Source organism: Oryx dammah, unplaced genomic scaffold (assembly GCF_014754425.2).
Source record: "Oryx dammah isolate SB20612 unplaced genomic scaffold, SCBI_Odam_1.1 HiC_scaffold_29, whole genome shotgun sequence".
In the NCBI taxonomy this organism is placed as follows: domain Eukaryota; kingdom Metazoa; phylum Chordata; class Mammalia; order Artiodactyla; family Bovidae; genus Oryx; species Oryx dammah.
In genome coordinates this window covers 74,487,626-74,510,805 of record NW_024070213.1, presented here as the reverse complement: position 1 = coordinate 74,510,805, position 23,180 = coordinate 74,487,626, and the positions used below count along the sequence as shown (strand labels likewise).

At 37.9% G+C, this 23,180-nt stretch overlaps 1 protein-coding gene across 2 annotated transcripts in view; it reads left to right on the top strand.

Annotated features, from left to right (window-relative positions):
• Window positions 1-23,180, top strand: part of PTPRB (protein tyrosine phosphatase receptor type B) — a 125,403-nt gene that overhangs the window by 46,709 nt on the left and 55,514 nt on the right. For both annotated transcript variants that reach the window (XM_040233464.1, XM_040233465.1), the window contains 9 exons: window positions 921-1,196; window positions 1,891-2,142; window positions 3,980-4,243; window positions 7,148-7,417; window positions 8,788-9,048; window positions 13,788-14,054; window positions 17,737-18,000; window positions 21,908-22,171; window positions 22,705-22,968. In XM_040233464.1, the coding sequence (XP_040089398.1) occupies window positions 921-1,196; window positions 1,891-2,142; window positions 3,980-4,243; window positions 7,148-7,417; window positions 8,788-9,048; window positions 13,788-14,054; window positions 17,737-18,000; window positions 21,908-22,171; window positions 22,705-22,968 (2,382 nt within the window). The remainder of the gene's footprint in view (window positions 1-920; window positions 1,197-1,890; window positions 2,143-3,979; window positions 4,244-7,147; window positions 7,418-8,787; window positions 9,049-13,787; window positions 14,055-17,736; window positions 18,001-21,907; window positions 22,172-22,704; window positions 22,969-23,180) is intronic.

Below are 23,180 nucleotides of genomic sequence, written 5' to 3'. Positions count from 1 at the left end.
ACTCCTCAAACTGACCCATGGCTTTGAGATTTGAAACTAAGTGCACAGCCAGGCTCAGGACTAACCCATTCCCGTCTGCTCTAAGAGTTCTGGCAGCTCCAAAATGTCCCAGAACTCAAGTTTAAAAAAATCTAGGGACATAAGGAATCCCAGTTTCTAAAAATATTTATTTGGCTGAGTTGGGTCTTAATTATACACACAGGATCTTCACTGCACAGTGCGGGATCTTTCCTTGTGGTGCACAGACTCTCTAGTTGTGGTGCACGGGCTTAGTTGGTCCAGGACATGTGGGATCTTAGTTCCCTGACCAGGGATTAAACCCACACCCTCTGCATTACAAGCAGATTCTTTACCACTGGACTACCAGGGAAGTCCCAGGGAATCCCTGTTGTTGGGAGTATTCATTTTGGTGAACATACCTAACCTTGGCTTCATTACCAGGTTTGTATCTTTTGTGGTTTTCTGATATCTAAGAACAACCCAAAGTTTTGTAAATGTAAGCCCCTAAGCCCCACAACCTAAAAAAGAGAACATTTAGCAGAAATTTTAAAATTATTTCTTAATATCTATATTTTCTGTTGAGATTTTCAGTATTTATCCAGGAAGAGCCTGGATGTTTGTCAATGTTTGAAAAATGCAAAACCTGCAAGCCAAAGAAAATGTAACCTTGCTTGGATCTCCAAGCTCAGAGCTGTCGAAACAAAGTTTTATTAGGAAAAAAAAAGGAGTTTCTATGACTAATAGCTAAGGTAGATTCCGTTTTTAAGTACAGTGGTTTGGAAGTAGTGTAAAATGCCCATTCATATCACGGGCAGCAGAGCTCTGAAAGTGTTGAGGGAAACTGAGTCTGGACTGTAGCAAGGTAAGAGTGCATCTGCAAAAGTCAAGCCATCTTCTCTGTTTTGGTTTTTGCCCCGTAGATCCTTCACCCCCTGCTAGGTTTGAAGTCAGTAAAGAGAAAACTACTTCTAGCAGTTTGCATGTTTGGTGGACTCCTTCCTCGGGAAAGGTCACCTGGTACGAGGTACAGTTACTTGATGGTAACCAAGAGATACAGATGGCCCAAATTCAAGGAAGAGCTTCACGGAATGGATACACGTTTTTCAACCTCACTGCTGGTAATAAGTATAAAATTGCCATCACAGCTGTTTCTGGGGATAAACGTTCCTCTACAATGTATGCCAATGGATCAACAGGTAAGATTTGTTTACATGTAGTTGAGTAGTTAATAGTCTATACTCTTTTTGAAATTATATTAGATTCAGGAAAAAGGAGTAAGAATGCCGTGAGATCAACGATAGATAGATAGACAGACAGACAGACAACGAAACTGTTTGATATAGAGGAAAGACTGGACTGGAAACAAGGAGGTGGGATTGGGCTGCCACCTTGCCAGGTGATTTTGAACAAGTCATGGAACTTCTCTGGGACCGGAACTTTCTCCAAAATGAAGATATTTCCTAACAAGTCTTTGCTTGTACCCATGCATCCCAGTATCAGTGGCACATTACCAGTTCCTTCCGTACACACTGTCTTATCATTCACTCTCCACTGATTTTCTCTCCTGCTTTATTGCTCTTTCAATTTTTCATCTCCTATAGTTCTTTCTTTTCTCTTTTCCTTTTACTGCTATGCCACTTCATTGGCAAAATCTACCTTGATACCTGTTAAATGGGGGAGATAGGTACACTATGATGTAGCTTTAGGCTGTGGGATTTGAAAAGAGCATTAATCCAGATCCCAGTAAAATGTCAAGGGTGCTGTTTTCATTCGTTATTACACAAATTACAGAAAAGCAAAAAATGAATGTATGGTTTCAAATAAAATGTGTTTATATATTTTATAAGGAAATTATGAATAACACTTTGGAAATGCATTTTATCCCACTAGTGCCATCCCCAGTGAAAGATATTGGTGTTTTGGCGAAAACGAATTCGCTCCTGATTTCCTGGTCACGTGGCTCTGGGAACGTGGAACGATACCAGCTGATGTTAATGGATAAAGGGATTCTAGTTCATAGTAATGCTGTGGACACTACTTTCTACACTTTTCATGGACTGACACCTGGTCACCTCTATAATGTCACCATTGTTAGCGAGGCTGCAGGGCTGCAGAACTACAGATGGAAATCAGCCAGGACAAGTAAGTTTACGCTTTTCTGTACAGGAATAAGCTGAGTTCAAGGAAATCTTGAATAAATAAGGTTTATTATTTGAATAGTGGCAGTATAGGACAAATTAAAATCCATAAATTATAAAAGACCTTAATATGTATCCATATTTCTACTTAAAGAGGGATTCCCTTTTATTCTAAAGTTTAGGCTAGCCCTTGGCAGCATTATGAGATAGCAGAATTAATCATGGATATAGTCTCAGCTTTTCTTTTTATTTAAGGATTGTTACTTCCTTTTCTTAAACCAGCATCCACTGCCTTTGTGACATCACTCACAAGGAACCAGGATTACTCTTCTCAGTGCTATACAAACACCTACTCCTGTGAACCAGCCATTTCCCAAACCTCTTCTATGAAGCGTCTACTGAGACCCAATTCTATAGTTGTTCGCATAGGCTGACATAGCAAGAAAGCTAATCTGTGCTCTGCTAAGTTTTAATGAATCGTGTATATACACACATACTCATTCATTTGTTCTTTTAATCAGTATTTGTAAGGTGCAAACAATATAGTCGACATTGTAGATGCAACAGTGTCCAAGAAAGACAATGTCTTTGCCTTCATGGAGCTTCCATTCAAGTGGATTCTAATGCTTCTAGTCAGTCTACTGTGTAAAAAAATCCCCTCCTTTGGGAAGCTATGTACATTTAAGAGAAACTCTAAAATATGTAGTGCCCAAGGCAATGGCACCCCACTCCAGTACTCTTGCCTGGAAAATCCCACGGACAGAGGAGCCTGGTGGGCTGCAGTCCATGGGGTCAGGAAGAGTCAGACACGACTGAGCGACTTCACTTTCCCTTTTCACTTTCATGCATTGGAGAAGGCAATGGCAACCCACTTCAGTGTTCTTGCCTGGAGAACCTAGGGACAGGGTAGCCTGGTGGGCTGCCGTCTCTGGGGTCGCACAGAGTCAGACACGACTGAAGCGACTTAGCAGCAGCAGCAGCAGACATTATTTTAGTGGGGAGAGTTCCTGAAACCATAGGTTGGTAGGAAAGATATTTGAAGACACCTATATATTTACATATTTTTATATCACACTTGAAAAAAAAGTGTAGATATAATAGCAAAAAAAGTACCATATATCTTATTATTTATGTATATCAAGAGCAATTACATTTCTAATTGGCCAGTGCAAAAACAGTGTGCTATATCTGTTATTTTAGTGAAACATTATTAATTTATATTATGCCATTAGTGAAGCCAAAAATTATAGCATAGGCAAAAGTTAGAAAAAATATTCACCAAAGTGTTTCTTCTTTGTAATCATTTCTTTTGATGAAATAATAGCACAACTCTTAAGCTTTAGCTTTACATGATTTAATATAAAAAAGAAAGTATTTTAGCACAAAAATTTATGATACCCAGTCAATCAACCAATCTATTTATTATGTACTTGTTGTTATTAAATACATAAAAAAGATGGGTGGAAATTAGGCAGATGACCGACTTCTTTGAGGAGTCCACTTAAAGAATTTCAGAACTGGAAAAGACCATTTTAAGTTTTTTTGACCCAAGACATCATTAAGCTAAAAGCCTCTAGGCTTAGTGAGATAGACAGAGCCGTCCAGGGTTGCCCAGCCAACCTATGGCCAGATTTGAGCCAGAGTCTAGGCTCCTGACTGCCATGTTTGTGCTCTCTCCACTAACCAGACAACCTTTCTTTGGTTTTGTAGTATTTTTTTTAACGTCGTGAAGTCATTTTCTTCAGAGCAGAGACTGTGCTGAAGAAATACAGGTCAGAATTTGGCCATAAGAGTGATATGACATCCTGAATTAAAATCTCTTTCCTGTTCTTCCTAATTAGCCCCCATGGAAGTCTCAAATCTGAAGGTGACGAATGAAGGTGCTATGACTTCTCTAAAAGTCAAGTGGCAAAGGCCTCCCGGAAATGTGGATTTCTACAACATTACCCTGTCTTACCAAGGGACCATCAAACAATCCAGAATATTAGCATCCCAGATTACTGAAAGTCAGTTTAAAGACTTGGCCCCTGGACGACTTTATCAAGTCACCATCAGCTGTGTGTCTGGTGAATTATCTGCTCACAAGACAGCAGTGGGCAGAACAGGTGAGTCTAAGGCTCCATAAATTCCTTAGTTGCTCAAATCACTCTCTGATCCATCTTAGAATGGGATAAAATAGTTCAGTTCGGTCGCTCAGTCACGAGCACTCCAGGCCTCCCTGTCCATCACCAACTCCCAGAGTCTACTCAAACTCATGTCCATTGAGTCGGTGATGTCATACAACCATCTCATCCTCTCTTGTCCCCTTCTCCTCTTGCCTTCAATCTTTCCCAGCATTAGAGCCTTTTCAGATGAGTCAGCTCTTCGCATCAGGTAGCCAAAGTATTGGAGTTTCAGCTTCAACATCAGTCCTTCCAATGAACATTCAGGACTGATTTCCTTTAGGATGGACTGGTTGGATCTCCTTGCAGCCCAAGGGACTCTCAAGAGTTTTCTCCAACACCACAGTTCAAAAGCATCAATTCTTCGGCACTCAGCTTTCCTTATAGTCCAACTCTCACATCCATACATGACTACTGGAAAAACCATAGCCTTGACGAGAAGGACCTTTGTTGGCAAAGTAATGTCTCTGCTTTTCAATATGCTGTCTAGGTTGGTTATAACTTTCCTTCCAAGGAGTAAGCATTTTTTAATTTCATGGCTGCAATCACCATCTGCAGTGATTTTGGAGCCCAAGAAAATGTTTCCCCATCTATTTGCCATGAAGTGATGGGACCGGATGCCGTGATCTTAGTTTTCTGAATGTTGAGCTTTAAGCCAACTTTTTCACTCTCCTCTTTCACTTTCATCAAGAGGCTCTTTAGTTCTTCACTTTCTACCATAAGGGTGGTGTCATCTGCATATCTGAGGTTATTGATATTTCTCCCAGCAATCTTGATTCCAGCTTGTGCTTCATCCAGCCCAGCATTTCTCATGATGTATTCTTCATATAATTTAAACAAGCATGGTGACAACATACAGCCTTGACATACTCCTTTCCTATTTGGAACCAGTCTGTTGTTCCTTGTCCAGTTCTAACTGTTGCTTCCTGACCTGCATACAAATTTCTCAAAATAAGTTAGAAGGAAAATTTTTTCCCACCTTGGGAAGTATAGTCTACATAATTCCTACATAGACTGAGAGTGTCTATGAGTGAGGACCCCCTGTGAAGAGTCAAGCAGAGGGTTAATTGCATTCATATGAGTTTTTTAAGCAAATGGATTTGGATTGATTTCTGAACAATCTGTATTACTGGCTCTGCCCTGTGCTCTTTCATGTCACACTACTTCAGTAGCATAAATGAATTAGAACTGATACTAATCAATAAAACATTTCTGATCAACTCTTATAATGAGGGCTTTGTTGTTGTTTGATGTTCAGTCACTCAGTTGTGTCCAACTCTTCATGACCCCATGTTTACCAGGCTTCCCTGTCCTTTGCTATATCCTGGAGCTTGCTCAAACTCATGTCCATTGAGCTGGTGATACCATCCAGCCATCTTGTCCTCTGTCGTCCCCTTCTCCTCCTGCCTTCAATCTTTCCCAGCATCAGGGTCTTAACCATGTTTTCCATAAATTATTTTATTGTGCCACCAAACATTTATGCAGTGCCTTCCTTGTATAAATTATAGTATCATACACTTTTAGAGTTATTAAGATGGAAGGGTTCAACAAACTACATCCTTCAGCCAAATATGGTCTGTGACCTATTTTTGTGTAACACCAAACTGAGCGGTTCTTACATTTTAAAGAGGTTTTAAAAAGAAAGAAAGAAAACAAAAGAAAAATATAAGAGAAATATATGGCCTGAAAATTCTGAAATATCAATATTTACTTTGCTAACCCTTGTTTCTAAGGAAGTTACATTTTAATCACACAAAGGTAGAATATGCACACAATTTTTTAAAAATATTACATTTTAATGATGTAATTATATTGATGTTTCCATGGATCAGCCACTGACTGAATACAGCATTATTTCATTCAGTTTTCACCAAAATCACTAGAGGTCTGATTGTTATCACCAGTTTATAGATAATTCAGAGAAGTCAAATAACTTGTCCATAGTCATCCAACCAATAAGTGATGGAGTTTAAACCAGGCTGGCTGATTCCAGGGTCCATTGTCTGTGTTATTGGAGATGCCAGGTAAAAGCCATAAATATGGTCAGAAAGAAATGAGAAGCTCTCTTTCAAAAGATCAGTAAAGATTCTGGGGAGGCAATGACCTTTAACTGGGATTTTTAAAATATGAGCTCTTGGCAAGTTAAGAGGGAAAGGAGGGAAGGGCATTTGAGGTATAGGGAATAATAAAAACAAAGACACAGTGGCAGAGGAGCCCAGGCGATCTAAGGTCTAAGGATGAGAAACTGGAGGCCAGCATTCACGAGTGGGGAATGAGGGAGGGGCCCTGCAGGGAGATGTCAGAGTGAAGACTGGCAGGATCTGGGCTCTGATCTGGGAGAGCTACAAACTCCGCAACAAAGACTTAATGTTTTATTCTGTAATTAATGGAGAAACCTTGAATGTTTTTGAGCAAAGTAATAATAAGATCAGAGTTATATTGCTAGAAGATTAATCTTTTCAATTGGAAAAGAAAGAAAAGTTTTGTGACCACTGTCTTCCGAAAGATCCGACATCCATCAATGTCACTGTCATTAGAAGCAACATCAATATTGTCTCTAGGGCTGGTGTGTAATTAAAAAAAAACACAGCATTCATATCACCAGGTTATTAATGGTGTTACAGAAGATCGCACTACTGATATATTGCTAAAATGATTTTAGCAAACATGTCTCACATGTCAGATGGCTCCAAATTACTCCTTTGCAGTTCACAAACATCAGGAGGAGATAGAAATGGTTTGAATTGCTACTATTAGATTTCTTATCTACTGTTGCCCATGAAAAGTGAACAAGTATCCTTACCTTTGGATTTTGGTATCTCCTTGTGACATCGTTTCACCGTTTAGTTCCACAGAAAGTTGGGGACCTAGAGGCAAACAGCAATGGTTCTACCAAGTCCCTGGTGGTAAGCTGGTCGCCCCCTGCAGGAGACTGGGAGCGCTATCGTATCCTGCTCTGGAATGATTCTTCGGTGCTGCTCAACATCACCGTGGGAAAGGAGGAAACACACTATGTCATAGATGACGTGGGGCTTATACCGGGAAGACAGTATGAGATAGAAGTCACTGTGGAGAGCGGAAATCTGAAGAATTCTACGCGTTGCCAAGGCAGGACAGGTAAGTAAATATTATGGGGTTAATGACTGACTGAACCTTAATTTGGACCTTCATCCAAGTAACTCAGGTAACCATCAATATCTTTCCCCAGCATTCCCTGGATTTGAGACATTTTAGACTGGTAGACTGAAATAGGTTGGTAATGTTTAATTTTGTCAAATTAGAACAATAGCCATCACTTCCGCTAGTAAGTCCATTGTATAAAAGAAAGACCTTTTTTAACATCAAAAGAACAAGGAAACAATCTGGGCGAATCCTCCCCACAAAGTAGATATTTGATAACTATTTCTTGGTAGTTAGTGTTAGAGAACCACTGCCTTGACCCACTGCTGACTAATGGGAGAGTTTCAGGTACCATAAAAGAGTTGTTAAAGCAATGAGGGATATATTCAGATTTTAGGGCAGAGGAGAGTGAGGTTTCTAAGACATGGATTTTGGTATTCTTGCTGTCACCATTACACTGTAATTCCATGGGCAAGTCACAACCTCTCTGAGTCCATTTCCTCAATGCTCAAGTAAGAGAGTTGACCTCTAAGCTCAACATTTCTATGAAAATCCCTGTGACGTGGAACATGCCACACTCAGAGTGAAATTCAAATATATTCTCTCTTAGTCTTGCATGAAAATAAGGAAATAACTACACTGATGCAGTGTTCTTAGAAGAATGTCAAAGAAAAAGACCAAGGACCATGTCTTTAGCTTGCCAACTGCGTCTTCTAGTCATCTCTTCATTTTCCAACTATTAATATCTCCTGGATGATGATCAAAAATAAATGACCCAGTAATTTCCAAGAGTACTCTTTTGAATCCTTATTTCTGGTTATGTTACACAAACAACGTTTTTTGTGATTAGTTTTTTTTTTTTTTTTTGCTAAATGCTTATAAACATTCATAAAAGAAATGTTCGACTAGAACACTCCTATGGATGGAAAGGAGCAGATCTCTAAAGAATACTCAAATGTATCCGAGTAAATCAATGACCCAGACATTGTTCTTGTTCAGTTGCTCAGTCGTGTCTGACTCTTTTCTACCCCATGGACTGCAGCACGCCATGCCCTGTCCTTCACCATCTCCTAGAGCTTGCTCAGACTCATGGCCATTGAGTCAGTGATGCCATCTAACCGTCTCATCCTCTGTCGTCCCCTTCTCCTCCTGCCCTCAATCTTTCCCAGCATCAGGGTCTTTTCTAATGAGTCAGTTCTTCATATCAGGTGGCCAAACTGTTGGAGCTTCAGCACCAGTCCCTCCAGTGAATATTCAGGATTGATTTCCTTTAGAATTGACTGGTTTGACCTCCTTGCAGTTTAAGGGACTCTCAAGAGTCTCCTCCAGCACCCAAATGACCCAAATGTCTACTGCTTTTTTCTCAGTCCCCCTGGCTGTCCTTCATCTTCGCGTCAAACATGCCAATGAAACCTCACTGAGCATCATGTGGCAGACCCCTGCAGCAGAATGGGAGAAATACATCATTTCACTCATTGACAGAGACCTCTTACTCATCCATAAGTCGCTTCCCAGAGATGCCAAAGAATTCACTTTCACTGACCTGGTGCCTGGACGAAAATACATAGCTACAGTCACCAGTATTAGTGGAGACCTCAAAAATTCATCTTTAACAAAAGGAAGAACAGGTAATATTTTAAAATAAATTTTAGACTTTAAAAGTATCCTGTCTGCTGAATTATGTAACATTCATCTTATAAATGTTCATTAAGAGCCTATTCAGTACTCAGCATACTGGGCATTGTATATATCTATACATTCATGTTTCATGTTTTCCATATATTTGCTCTCTGGGCTATAGTCTGGATAATTTCCTCAGGTCTTAGTTTTAGTTTATTAATTCTTTTTTTAGTTTTATCTGATCTATTTGAAAGTCCACCCATTGAGTTTTAAAATTTAATTGTTATGTTCTTCACTTTTAAATATTTAAATATTTTTTTTGGTTGTCTTTCAAATCTGTTTTGTATTTGGTGGCTTTTTCCATTCTCCCCCTTTTATTACTTTAAGTAAATTAATGACTTTTATTTTCAATCTATGTCTGATTAGTGCAATATCTGAAATCATCAGGAGTTCAGTCCTGTTGTTCATTGAGTTGTCTGCCTTTGTCCATGGTGCTTTACTTCCTCAAATCTTTGTGAAGCTTTACTTTAAACTCATATATCTTGGATTTTTATTTTATGGGAATTCTTTGAGATAGGTTTCAGAAGAAATTTTCTTTTCTTGAGATTCTTTCAGGTGCACAGGATTTCTAGCAACTCAGATATTTAACCGAAATTATCAGCTTGAGGTTTTTGATCACCCAGGTTTTATGAAGTTGGGTTGTAGACTCACTGAAAATGTGATGAATTCTCAGTGGAAGTTTTTTCTCCCAATACTAAGGAGGCTGAAGTATATGGGGAACAGGGAGAAAATTTTATTTCACTTACATTTAGAATGTAAGCTTTCAGGATTCAGTATTATACAGAGTCACCTATGAGGTTCCTCACCCTGGGAAAGTCCTATTCATAGTTCCAGCAAAGCTATAAAATCAAAGCTTAGATTTATATTTGAAAGGTGCCCTCATGGTGAAAGTCTGCTTTAGCTATCCAGTTACCTCTCTCACTTTATTATAGGTTTCTGAGAATTCATTACATTCTTGACAACTCATTCATATATTTACATTTTTATGTTTTGTCCAGCATGTGCAGTTGTGTTTATTGAGGGGATTTTCATGGTTGTGCCAGAAATGAAAGTGTTTTTGTAGTGATTTCCCTTGTGCAAAAGCTTTTAAGTTTAATCACGTCTCATTTGTTTTTACTTTTATTTCTCTTGCATTTAGGGGACAAATCCAGAAAAATATTATTACACTTTATGTCAAGAGTGTTCTGCCTATATTCTCTTCTAGAAGTTTTATGATTTCCAATCTTACATTTAGGTCTTTAATCAATTTTGAGTTTATTTTTGTGTATAGTGTGATGAAATGTTCTAATCTCATTTCTGTACATGTAGCTGTCTAGTTATCCCAGCACCACTTGTTGAAAAGAATATCTTTTCTTCATTGTATATTCTTGCCTCCTTTGCCATAGATTAAATAGCCATAAGTGTGTGGATTTAGTTCTGGGCTGTCTGTTCTGTTCTATTGATCTATGTGTTAGTATAATCTGAACTCTGGGAGCTTGATATCTCCAGCTTTGTTCTTTTTTTTTTTCAAGATTGCTTTGATAATTCATGGTTTTTGTGATTCCATGTGAATTTTAGGATTTTTTTTTCTAGCTTTGTAAAAACTATCATGGATATTTTGGTAGTAATTGCATTAAATCTATAGATTACTTTGGGTAGTGTGGCCATTTTAAACAATATTAATTCTTCTAATCCAAGAGCATGGGATATCTTTCCATTTCTTTGTATCATCTTCAGTTCCCTTCATCAATGTTTTTATAGTTTTCAGACTATATTTCACCTCCTTGATTAACTTTATTCTTTGATATTTTATCCTTTTTGATTTGTGGTTGTCATGGGATTCACATATACTGACCTATAATTATATCTACTTGGTTTAGACTGGTAGTCATTTAAGTTCACAAGCATTCTGAAAGACCTATGTTTTTTACTTTCCTACCCCACATTTTGTGGGTTTGATACCATATTTTATATCTTTTGCTGATCCCTTAATTGTATATTGTTATCATAGTCGCATTTACAATTTTTTGTTTTTTAATGTACGTACTGGCTTATTTAAGTGGTTGATCCTTCATTCTTATTATATATTTACCTTTTCTAGTGGGAGTTTTTCATTTCCTATAGATTCTTACTTCTTTTCTATTTAGAGAAGACCCCTCAACTTTTCTTTTAGGGTATGTGTAGTATTGATGAACTTTTAGTTTTTGCTTGTCTTTAGTTTTTGCTTATCTCTACTTCTAATTTAACTGATAATTTTGCTGGGTATTTTAACTGATAATCATCCAAACTTAGGTTGGATGTTTTTCCCTTTCAGCACTTTGAATGTATCATGCCACTGCCTTCTGGCCTGGAATATTTCTGCACAAAAATCAGCTGACAGCCTTATAGGGACTCCATTGTGTATGAGTCTTTATTTTTCTCTTGTTGCCTTTAGGATTTTCTCTTTAGCTTTTGCCATTTTAATTATGCTATGTCTTGTGGCTTTATTTGGGTTCATCTTATTTGGGACCCTCTCTGCTTCCTGAACCTGCATATCTCTTTCTTTCTTCATGCTTAAGAAGTCTTCAGATGTAATTTCATCAAATACATTTTCAATCCTCTTTTCTCTCTCTTCACCTCTGGGACCCCTATAATGCAAGTATTGGAGTACTTAATGTTATCCCAGACATCTCTTAAATTGCTTCCATTTTTAAAAATTTGTTTTCCTTTCTTTCTTTGTTCTGACTGAGTAGTTTACATTATCCTGTCTTCTAGATGACTTATGTGTTCTAAGTCTGCTCCTCATTCTTTCTTAGTGTGTTTTTTTCCCTTTTATTTCAGCTATTGAGTTATTCATTTCTGGTTGGATCTATTTTATATTTTCTGGTTCCTTGTTAAAATGTTCAGTGTTTAGATAAACTTTTTCCCTAATTCAGTTAACATTTTTATTACCAATGTTTTTAATTCTTTGCCTGGTAAATTGTTGATTTCTGTTTCATTCATTTTTTTCAGGGATTTACTTTTTCGTTTCAGTTAAGAGTAGCCCTCTGCTTTTTCACTGTGCTCTCTGTCCTCTTGCTCCACCATCTTGATCTCCTCCTCTGGCTTGTCTTTTCCTTAATTTATTAGTGTATCTTGCAAAACATGAGTTTTTAACTTTGGCATCCAATTTGTCAATTTTTTATTTCATGAATATGCTTTTGGTGTCATATCTAAGAAATCTTTGTCTAATACAAGGTCATCAAAATTTTCTCCTAGAAGTTTCATAGTTTTAGGTTATGAATTTAGGTGTATTATCAATTCTGAATTTTTGTATATATGTGAGATATGAGGCAAGGTTTCTTTCTTTGCACAACAGCCAGTAGTTGTAATCCTCTTTGTTGAAAAAGATTCTCCTTTCTTTACTGAATTGCCCTTGCATCTTTAAAAAAACATCAGTCTACATGGCCTATTTCTGGATCCTCAATTTTTTTCTGTTAGTCTGTCTGTCTACTTTTTTTTCCAACATCGCACTGTTGTCATTACTGTAGCTTTCTAGAAGTCTTGAAATCAGATGATGTTAGTCCTTCAACTTTATTTTTGTTTTTCAAAATTATTTTGGCATATAATTTCTTTGCTTTCCACAGGTAATTTAGAATTAGAATTGAATCTTTCAACCCATGTACAGTAAAATATTTTAATGAATATGTTTATACTTTAATTGAAAAGTTAGTGATTTCTGAGAAAGGTTGTGCCAAGGTTCTAATCCCTTTGCTTATCTATCATAATTCTGGGAAGAGGTACAAAGGAAATGTTTATCAAGTGCCAACTTCAAGATCTGTGTAAAAAGATTTGTTAATGGGCAGGTTGAAAATCACAGTGGTTGTTAATTAGGTAAAGGGCACAGGCTCACAGGTGAGACAGATCAGGCCTTGGACCCCAGAATGACTCTTTCCTAGCACTGTTGTATAGGCCAATTACATTTTTTGATAATTGATTCAGTTTTTATCATTATTATTATTATTTAATACTATAACATATTATTGTAGCATTTTCATGTATAATAGGGCTTCCCTTGTGGCTCAGCTGGGAGAGAATCTACCTGTAATGCGGGAGACCTGGGTTCAATCCCTAGGTTGCAAAGATCCCCTGGAGAAGGGAAAGGCTACCCACTCCAGTATTCTGGCCTGGAGAATTCTGGACTGTACAGTCCATGGGGTCACAGAGTCAGACATGACTGAGGGACTTTACTCACTCAAACATGTATAATAAGAATGGGCCTCTTGAGAATGTGCCAGTAAAGAATTACCAGTTTCCTAGACTACAGTCTAATCGTCAGATTGAAGGGATTTCCCAGTACCACCCCATAACAACCATCCAGTAAATAATGTGACTTTCAGTTCTCATTGAGTAGGGACAGGTGAAATCCCATTAGGTAAGCAATTGTCAAAAATAGCACCCTTTTATTATTTAAATTTTAAAATAAAAAATACTTAATAGGCATACATCTTATCCTTGGATATGAAATAATTTTGATTTTCCACATAAGCAGCTTTTTCAGAATGGTAGAGTCTCTGTAGGGGACTAGTTCTCCATATGCCACAGGAAATAAAGCTGACTGTCTATATCAAAGTATATGCATATATATTAGCATTTTCAAAACTGCCTCCATTTTTTACTCCTTTTTGTCACATTTCCTTAGGGTAATGAAGTGTCATCTGTTTTTTCTTCCCTCTCTACTCTGTTTTAGTGCCTGCCCAAGTGACTGGTTTGCATGTGACCAACCAAGGGACAACAAACAGTCTGTTTACTAACTGGACCCAGGCCTTGGGAGACATAGAGTTCTACCAAGTCTTACTGATCCATGAAAATGTGGTCATCAAAAATGAAAGTGTCTCCAGTGAGACTAGCAGATACAGCTTCCACTCCCTCAAATCAGGCAGCCTCTACTCCGTGGTGGTAACAACAGTAAGCGGAGGGATCTCTTCCCGACAAGTGGTGGTGGAGGGAAGGACAGGTAAGAAGAGTGTGACCTACAGATATCTGAGCACATGGAACCTCCAGAGTATATCCTAGAAGTCTTAAAACATCCTAAAGACAGACCCAACTCAGACCTTCCTAAAAACCAAGTTTCAATACTATTTAGACGGTACATGGTGATCTCCCAACAATGGAAATTGGAGGATGAGTGAGAGAGGAGAGAATGAATGCTAAATTTTCTAAAATCTCCAATACTTGTGTCAGAACTCCTAGAAAACCTTAAAAACCAAATGACACAATAGTCATTTGCTGCCTAAGTTTATTCCTTCATCCAGCTGATTTTCTTTGAAATTTTTATGTCAGATGAAGGTAAGCAAGTCGTAAACTTTTTTTAAAAAATGTATCTTCCATTCTCTTTCTTATTCTTAGTATCAAGACAGGAAAAAACAATGGTCTCCAACTTCTGTGGCTGAAAGTTAATAAAATTCCCTAATCCCATATATTTTCATGGGCAACATTAAAAAGTGTTTAATACTGTATGCCACCTACAGTAAACAGTGTTCCTTGACCTTAAAGAGCTCATAGTCAAATAGGGCAGAGAGCTAAGTAAGCAAATACATATCTTATGGCAATATGTGTCAGACAGAGGTGCAGCACCACAGAAAAGAATATAATTTTCTACACAACACAAAGAAAGAATGTAAATACAATATAAAATATATGTTCCAGTTTCTTAGAAAGGAAAACAGTTAAATAAATCCAATAGAAGCTTTAATAATTATTAGTGACCTCAGAATCAGGTCAGTGACTTTGCCTATTTAATTTCATATGATTATAAGAAGTTGGATGTCAGGCTCATCCCTCTATATTTCCAATGCTCAGATTCTGCGTATCAGCAGCCTATATCCACAGTTACGTCCTTTTCTAAAATCATGAATCCATCTGCTTATTGAATCCAAGAACCATTAACTTCACTAACTCTCCCAAAAGATCAACTAAGTCACTGAAAAGATATTTCTTGTCTAGGTAGAAATTCACTGATGTCTGCTCATTTCTGTCATTCTGGGGCAACTGATGCTGTTCTTCGCCATATCTTCCTTCTTCTCCTTTAGTGATTCTTGGCACTATCCATCAGTGTAGCATAATTGGATTGGGGGACCCAAAAGCTTAGTTTGGGATCAAGAGGCCTAGATTCTGGCCCTAGCTCTCCATCCTTCATTTTCTCTTCCATCCCCAGTAATTCATGCCAACACCAGGTATCAGAGTGGGGAAGGAGAACTAAGTTGAGGAGAAGAGTTGAGAAGGAACTTGCATCCATTTCCCATTGAGTTGCAGTTGCATTAGTCAGATTATGCTGACTTATTTCCTGCTTATACAACTGTACAATGTAGGTGTTCCTGATTGGACAACTCTTTTGGTTGGTTCTTCTCCAAGCAGTAATTTAGGGACCCAGAGTCCTACCATCTGTGGTTCTTCCTTCCTGTAGATCCTCGGAGGTCTCTTCATTTCTCCAGAGGATAGAGGTTATAGGGAGGAGAAAGACTACCAAAGCTGGAAGTAAACACATCACTTCCAGCCACATTCCTTTAACGGGACCATTTGTATGCCTACACTGCACTGCAGGAGTGGCTGGGCAGTCTAGGCTAGCTGTGTGTCCAAGAGGAAGAGGAAATGGCTTGGTGAGCAAGTAGTCAGACTCTGCTACACAGGCGAATTCCCAGCTTAAAATACCCCGAGGGCTACCCAGCTTATTGTGCTATAAGAAAATAGTTTGGTGTCTGAGATCACTTGATAAATAGGACTTGTAATTATTTTATACTATATTTTAATGGCAACAGAGGTATCAGTATTTGGCCAACATTATATAATAGAAGTATGCAGGAAATAGACAAGAAATTATTTGAAAAATGATCGTAAAGTTTCGAGGAGAGGACAAGATATGAATAAATATAAGCATCAGTTATTTTATTCAAACACATTGAGTGCAGACATTATAATGAAAAAGGAGAAAAATGGGATATTACTATAGAAACACAATAATGAGAATTTTGAAAGGTGCTTTGGTTAGGATATTTTGAACATGGTAGATTGTAAAAATAATTCGGTGGCTAAAGCCTTGATAATCATTACCATCTATTCAAACTGCTGAAGTATTAGTCAAGGTTGAAATAATTCATTTTACTTCTACAGATTTTAAACATATATATATATATATGTATATATATATATATATATAAAACCTCCCAGCTTAAAGTGGCAAAATATTTAAAATTTAAAATATCAAATGTATTTAACAAATCTAGTTATAACCTGAAAAAATGCTAATTCTAAAGAAAAATAAATTTAATATCTTTTAATTTTGTATTTTTCTTTTTAAACCATGAATTTATATTTTTGGTAATATTTTTGATAATTATATCTTTTCTAATAAAATGTTAGTAGTTGCAAATATTTCCAGCAGTTTTGGAAAACAAGGATAGTTATTTTGAGAGCTACCAAGGGATGTGATGTACAGATAGTAGGAAGGACAGAAAATAAAGAAAAGGATGGGAAGAAGGAGGGAAGTCATCAATACACAAATAATATGGCTAAAAGTTCAATGTTATATCTAGGAAATGTCCATATACATGGAACTGCGTCAGCAGAATTATTCAACAGAGTGCTGTTTATATCTTCGATGATAGATAAGTGCTTATAGATGTAAAAAAGACTTTGGGGCTTAAATCACAAAGTCAGAGCATATTAGATAAGAAGGATTCTCAGAGGTCATCTAGCCAAATCCCATCAATTATATGTGATGTACGGATTTTATGAAATTATATGAAAATATTTACCTGAAGTCAGTCAACCAATGATGACAACTGCAGTGGAGCTCATATATACTATAATGTTTTATTCTGAAACTCACTACTGACAGTACTATTTGTTGTGCACTTACTTCTAATACAGGGAATAACTATTATTCAGCATCACAATGATTAATTTTCAGACTACACTAGTAGCTGGGGAACTCCTGGAAGGCATCCACATCTTTTCTATTTTTGTACGATTACGGTGGACACCAGAAAAGTCATTATCTCCAGGACAGATCTTTGTGCCCACAAGTCTGGTCTCCAGACTAGTTGCTTACGGAATAGATGTTTAAGTTTATTTCTCACCACTAGAGGGCAGGAAATGCTTTGCAAAGGGAAATATAACCCCTTCACCTGTGTTCATGATTAGACACCCCAGAAATAAATAACTTAATCACAAGAAGATCGAAGCTATCCAGTGTCTAAGTAAGACTTTTAGAAAAGCCATTGTATCTTGAGTACCTTTCCCCTCAAACTTCTTTTCTTTATCAATGGGTTTGGATTCAAGCTCTTACATTTAAGATGTTAATGTTTGTTCCCTGCCCTACAAAGGGAACGTCTTGACACACTCACATAAAAATGCCTCCACTTAAAATACTCTGCAAACAGTCACACCATGAAAATTCAATAGCAGCATCCTTATATTGATGAGGCATCCAAAAGACTTCTTGCATTTTCATTTGGGTTAGCCTTCCGAGGTAAGAACTCTCAGCTTCCCAAAGCCAACGTGAAATCCTTACACTTCCTTGACACTTCCTAGGTAATCAGATCTTCTGAGTCCACGCCGTTTGTGCTGACCGCAGTACATGATTCACCATTTGACTGTGCTTTTCTTTTTAAATGTTCTCCCCCTCTTTAAAACCCCAGTCCCTTCCAGTGTGAGTGGAGTAACGGTGAACAACTCTGGCCGCAGTGACTACCTCAGCGTATCCTGGCTGCCGGCTCCCGGAGACGTGGAGAGCTATGTGGTGACGCTCTCCCATGACGGCGGGCTGGTCCAGTCCCTCGTGACTGCCAAGTCTGTCGGTGAATGTTCCTTCAGCTCCCTCACCCCAGGCCGCCTCTACAACGTGACCATAACTACGAGGAGTGGCCAATATGAAAGTCATTCCTTCAGCCAAGAGCGGACAGGTGAGGCTTTCATGAGATACAGACTCTCTAAGAACCGGCCGCCTAAGTGGTTCAGGACATCAGGAATGCATGTGTGTGTGCCAAGTCGCTTCAGTCATGTCCAACTCTTTGTGAGTCCACCGACTGTAGCCCACCAGGCTCCTCTGTCCATGGGATTCTCCAGACAAGAATACTGGAGTGGGTTGCCATGCCCTCTTCCAGGGGATCTTCCCAACCCAGGGATTGAACCCACATCTCTTATGTCTCCTGCACTGGCAGGCGGGTTCTTTACCACTAGCGCCACCTGGGAAGCTCCTCAGGACATCATAGATCTGCAGCAATTCTGTAAGGACGGGATTAAAGACTGCTGAGATCACAACAGTGTTATAGAGTCCTCATATTCTGACCCAACAAGTTCTTTATGTGAGCAGATGATAGCTTCAGAATAAGATGAACACAATTTTTGTGGCTAGAGTTCATAGTATATTTAAATATAGTAGCAAGTATTTCTGTTTAGGGAGTACTTTTTGGTTCCTAGACCCTGGCTTTATATATGTTTACTAATTTAATCCATATAAAGTCCTTATTGAGGTAGTTATTATTCCCATCTTACAGGTTGTGATAAGTGTTGAACCAAAGTCCAAGGTAACTTGTCCAGTTATTTAACTTGTTAAACAGCCAGGGCATTTCACATCCTGGATTTTAAACTCAGTTCTGAATGACCCAAGAGCCTATAATGTTCTCTGTCCTGAAATTCTTCCTGAAATGTCTGTTGGTTAAGACCACTGTTCATCCTTTTTCAGATAAGGTGAAAATTTGAAACTTTATAGTTCTGAGGCTAGAAGCAAAATCTTAGCAAAGGCATTGAAGGCCTGGTCTTCAATGTGCTATAAAGAACTAAATTTAGACAGATACCATTTTCCCAATTTACTTATACCTCCTGGGGCTTACATCTGTGATTACTGCTTAAGGTGCTGTTAATGTTTTGTAAAATATTTCCTGCTGAGCTATGGGTTGATATTTACATTTTAAAATGTCAGTTTTCCATGAGGATCTGGGACAACTAATATTTAATGCCCCAGCACAAAATCTCAGGCCTAGTAGTAGATACTCAGTGAATGTTTGATGAATGAGTAATCAGAAATCACTTAGACTAGAGGTTTTTACCCAGTGCTTCATTAGGTAGACTTTTGGAAAGTAGTACCCCCAAAATTTTCTGTGAAGTTGTTGGGGACAGGGGAAGTATGTGCATTTCTTTGGAAAGAGAGTGGATGGCTTTTTATCAGAGTCTTACAATTTCTGTAACCTCAAAAAGTTAAGAACCACCAATTCACATTGTTGCAGCATGCTAGCTGCTAGCCAAGAGTGATCTAATTCCTTCTCATTTGAGATAAAGCCCCAGAAAGAAACTGTGGCTTCCTAAAGGTCACATGGCTGACCAGTACCTAAGCTCAACCATACTCAAGGGCTGTTTCCATTACATCATGTTCTCTCTGAAAGCACTAGTCAGGGATATAAAGAGATAGTCCTTACCCTCAAATGATTCAAAGTTTAATTATGCTGATAAGCACAATACTGTCTTAGATCTGAAAAGCAGATTTCTATTTACAAAGCAGCCTCAAGTCAGAGTTCTATGTTGATTTAACTTGGAGCCTAAAAATTGCCAGAATTTAAAGGATATGTCATCCAGTCACTCGCCCTTTTCTTTCCCTTGGTGTCAGTTCATGACTGTTCCCTGTCCATGACTTCCATATTGCAAGGTCTTGTGCTCAGACTGTTTTTAAATGCAAGAAAGTAGTCTTTATTCAAAGCATCTTTTTGATTCTTTACCAGCATGAACTTGGATTTGGCGCATGACTAATCAAGGCAGACCATTGCCCCTGACAATGTATCGTGTCTGAGTTGTTGCCTTGTTGATTTTGGCTGATTGTCTCAATGCCCTTTTCCTTTTCTAATGCTCTTGTTCTACATTTCTGGTCATAATGTCAGTATTTCTAATTCTATACCACATCATCTTACCGTGCATCAAGGCGTCTCTCACAAATTACCCTCAGTTCCACCTGGAGAGCCCCTTATTGACTTCGCATGGTATTCAGCCTAGTTTTTCTCCCTGGAAGAGTTGCTTTGTCTTCAGTAAATTGCCTGGATCATCAACCTTTCTTAGCCCATACAAACAGCGTCACTCTGGAATGTATTCTCTGTACGTCTGTGACGACTAAATTCTAGCAACATGCTGATTGGTTCCAGGTAAACATCTTGGGAAAAAAAGCATACCTGCTCTTGCTCCACATCTGGAGTGTGATATATTCCAATATAAAGCCCAGCACACATAAGCCAACAAAGGATAGTAGTGCAACTTATCGATGTGAGAAGCATCATGAAAAATGTAGCTTAGATACCAAAATATTAAAATTTCTGGATCATTTCATGCTTGGGGAAGCATGGGAGAGAAAACTTGGACATAGGCTTAGCATGTGATCAGAGCAGAAATCTCTTGACATACACCAAACACAGAGATTGCCCAGATCCAGAGAACACGGTGGCATTGAGATAGAGCTTAGCACCCTGGATCTGACTGAGTTCATACCTCGTCTCAATTCTCCTTCTCATTAATATTTATCAAATCCAGTTATGCCAAATAGTAATTCATCTGGGACCTATTTTTGAATTAAAATACAGCCCCAAATAAAAAAAATAGAATATCCATGATATCATGCTCTAAATACAGAATTGGCTTGTTTTACAGTGCTCCTGTTAACAAGCATTCATGGATTGATTGGTCAATTGAGGGGAAAACTATAGATTCATAGTACTGTTTATTTATATAGTTATGGGGAACGTCAGGTGCACAAAATTGGGATTAATTGTAATTTTTGGCTCAGGGTCCTATGTGTGTGTCAGTTGCCAGTTTGCCAGTTTTGTTTTTTAGGCATTTAATTAATAATTTGTAATAATTTAATGTGTACATCAGAAAGCACTACCCAGAACAAAAACTAGGGACTTAATAATCTACATCAGATCATGAGATTCCCTTCTCACTAATCCATCCCACAATAGCCATCATCTTGACTCCCATTTTTCTCTCTTGCCTTCCATGTTGCAATTTTATTATTTATGTAATCCTAAAATTATATATATTTTAAATTTTCAGTTGTTTTGATATAAAATAGGTATTTTCATGCAATATGTAATCTTCTGGGACTTAGATTTTTTTCACTTAATATTAAATTCATCCATATTTTGTGTTTTGCTATTAAAGACAAGAAATTCGGATTTTTGTGTTTTGAGTTAAGAAAAATTAATTATGACTTCCATATACTGTTTCACTGTGTTTATTTACCAGTTCATTCATTCAGTCTTCTGTGAATGAGCAGCCTCTCTCACACTGGGTTTTATCAGGTTTTTAAATTTTGTCAACCACATGTATGTAAAATGGTATTTTACCATGGCCCTAACTAGCATTTCCTTGATCACCAGTGATGCTGAACATATTTTCATGTATCAATTACCACATGTCCTTCCTCTTCTTCCATTTTCTTTTGGATTGTTTATACTCATGTTGGTAACTTATTGTCATATATTGAGTTACCCAGGTATGCTGGAATTATTAATGTTTTCACCATCATTCATATTAATCATCAGTTATTACATTTAATGTTCCACTTGTACATGACACTTTGTATAGGCTAACAATAGGATTAGAATTCATTCATCAGGTTCTGTATAAAAAGATCCATTTAATCATTCCAAATAGTGTAACCATCTTTCCTCTCCAGAAGTTTGTGATCTGAAAGTCTAAGATTTTTTCTTCTAAATGCACACAGTAAAAATCTACTCACTTTCTTTTATCATCTGAGATTGTCATCTGTGATCAGTGGCTCCCTCAGAATAATTCTATATCTAGCTGTTTTCTGTTCTCTTTTTTCAGTGCCTAACAAGGTCCAGGGAGTCAGTATCAGCAACTCGGCCAGGAGTGACTATTTAAAGGTATCCTGGGTACATGCCTCTGGAGACTTTGATCACTATGAAGTCACCATTAAAAACAAAAACAACTTCATTCAAACAAAAAGCGTTCCCAAGTCTGAAAATGAGTGTATATTTGTTAAACTAGTCCCTGGACGGTTATACAGTGTTACTGTTAGTACAAAAAGTGGACAATATGAAGCCAGTGAACAAGGCAATGGAAGAACAAGTAAGTGGAAAGATTGCAAAATTTGATGGTTGGTTGGGACTTTAAAGGTCATTGAGTATATAATTTATCTGAACCTTGCATTTTATCTACTTACTGATCAGTAAATTATATTCCCAGTTAGTCTCATTTGGAACTAACATCATTCAGCCAAGCCAGGACCTTGTAATCACAGAATATTTATTGACAGATAAAAGCAAGCATAGTGGACAAGCAGGAAGGCCAAATTTCACATTTTTCTTCCCTGTCCTTCTGCATCATGCATTTAAAGTTCTAGACTTCTTGTTTTATCTTATGATTGAGATCATAACTCATTTTATAATTATATTCTACCAACACTTAGCATATAAGATTTATGTAAGGAAAAAATTTTCAATTTTAATAGTGGCTTCCAATTTTTCTCGTTTAATTATGCGTGAAGTTGCTGACGTGGTTTATTTGGGGAACAGAGATGTTTGCCAGTTCTGTGAATGTGATTCATAAATTATTGTGGAGTAAACTCTAATCAGTCACTTTCTCGAAATGTCTTCTTGTAGTCCCAGAGGCTGTTAAGGATCTCACGCTGAAGAACAGGAGCACTGAGGACCTTTGGGTGACATGGACACGAGCGGATGGGGATGTCGACCAGTACGAGATCCAGCTGCTCTTCAACGATATGAAAGTATTTCCTCCTTTTCACCTCGTCAGCACTGCAACTGAGTATCGATTCACCTCCCTCACACCAGGGCGCAAGTATAAAATTCTTGTCTTGACGATTAGTGGAGATGTCCAGCAGTCAGCCTTCATTGAGGGCTTCACAGGTAATTGGAAATCCGGCTCTCGGACCTGACTAGATAGAGCTGTGTATTTAGCATGTTGGGTAGCCAAATGTTTTGGTTGTGGATTTGAAGGGCTAAGCGGTGAGGAAGGAGTGGCAAGAAAGGAGAAGTTTATCTCAATAGTGACAATGATGTTGTCCAAGCTGGTTTAACAAAACTGAAGTATGACATAGGGAAGAAGAAAAAGTTTCTGA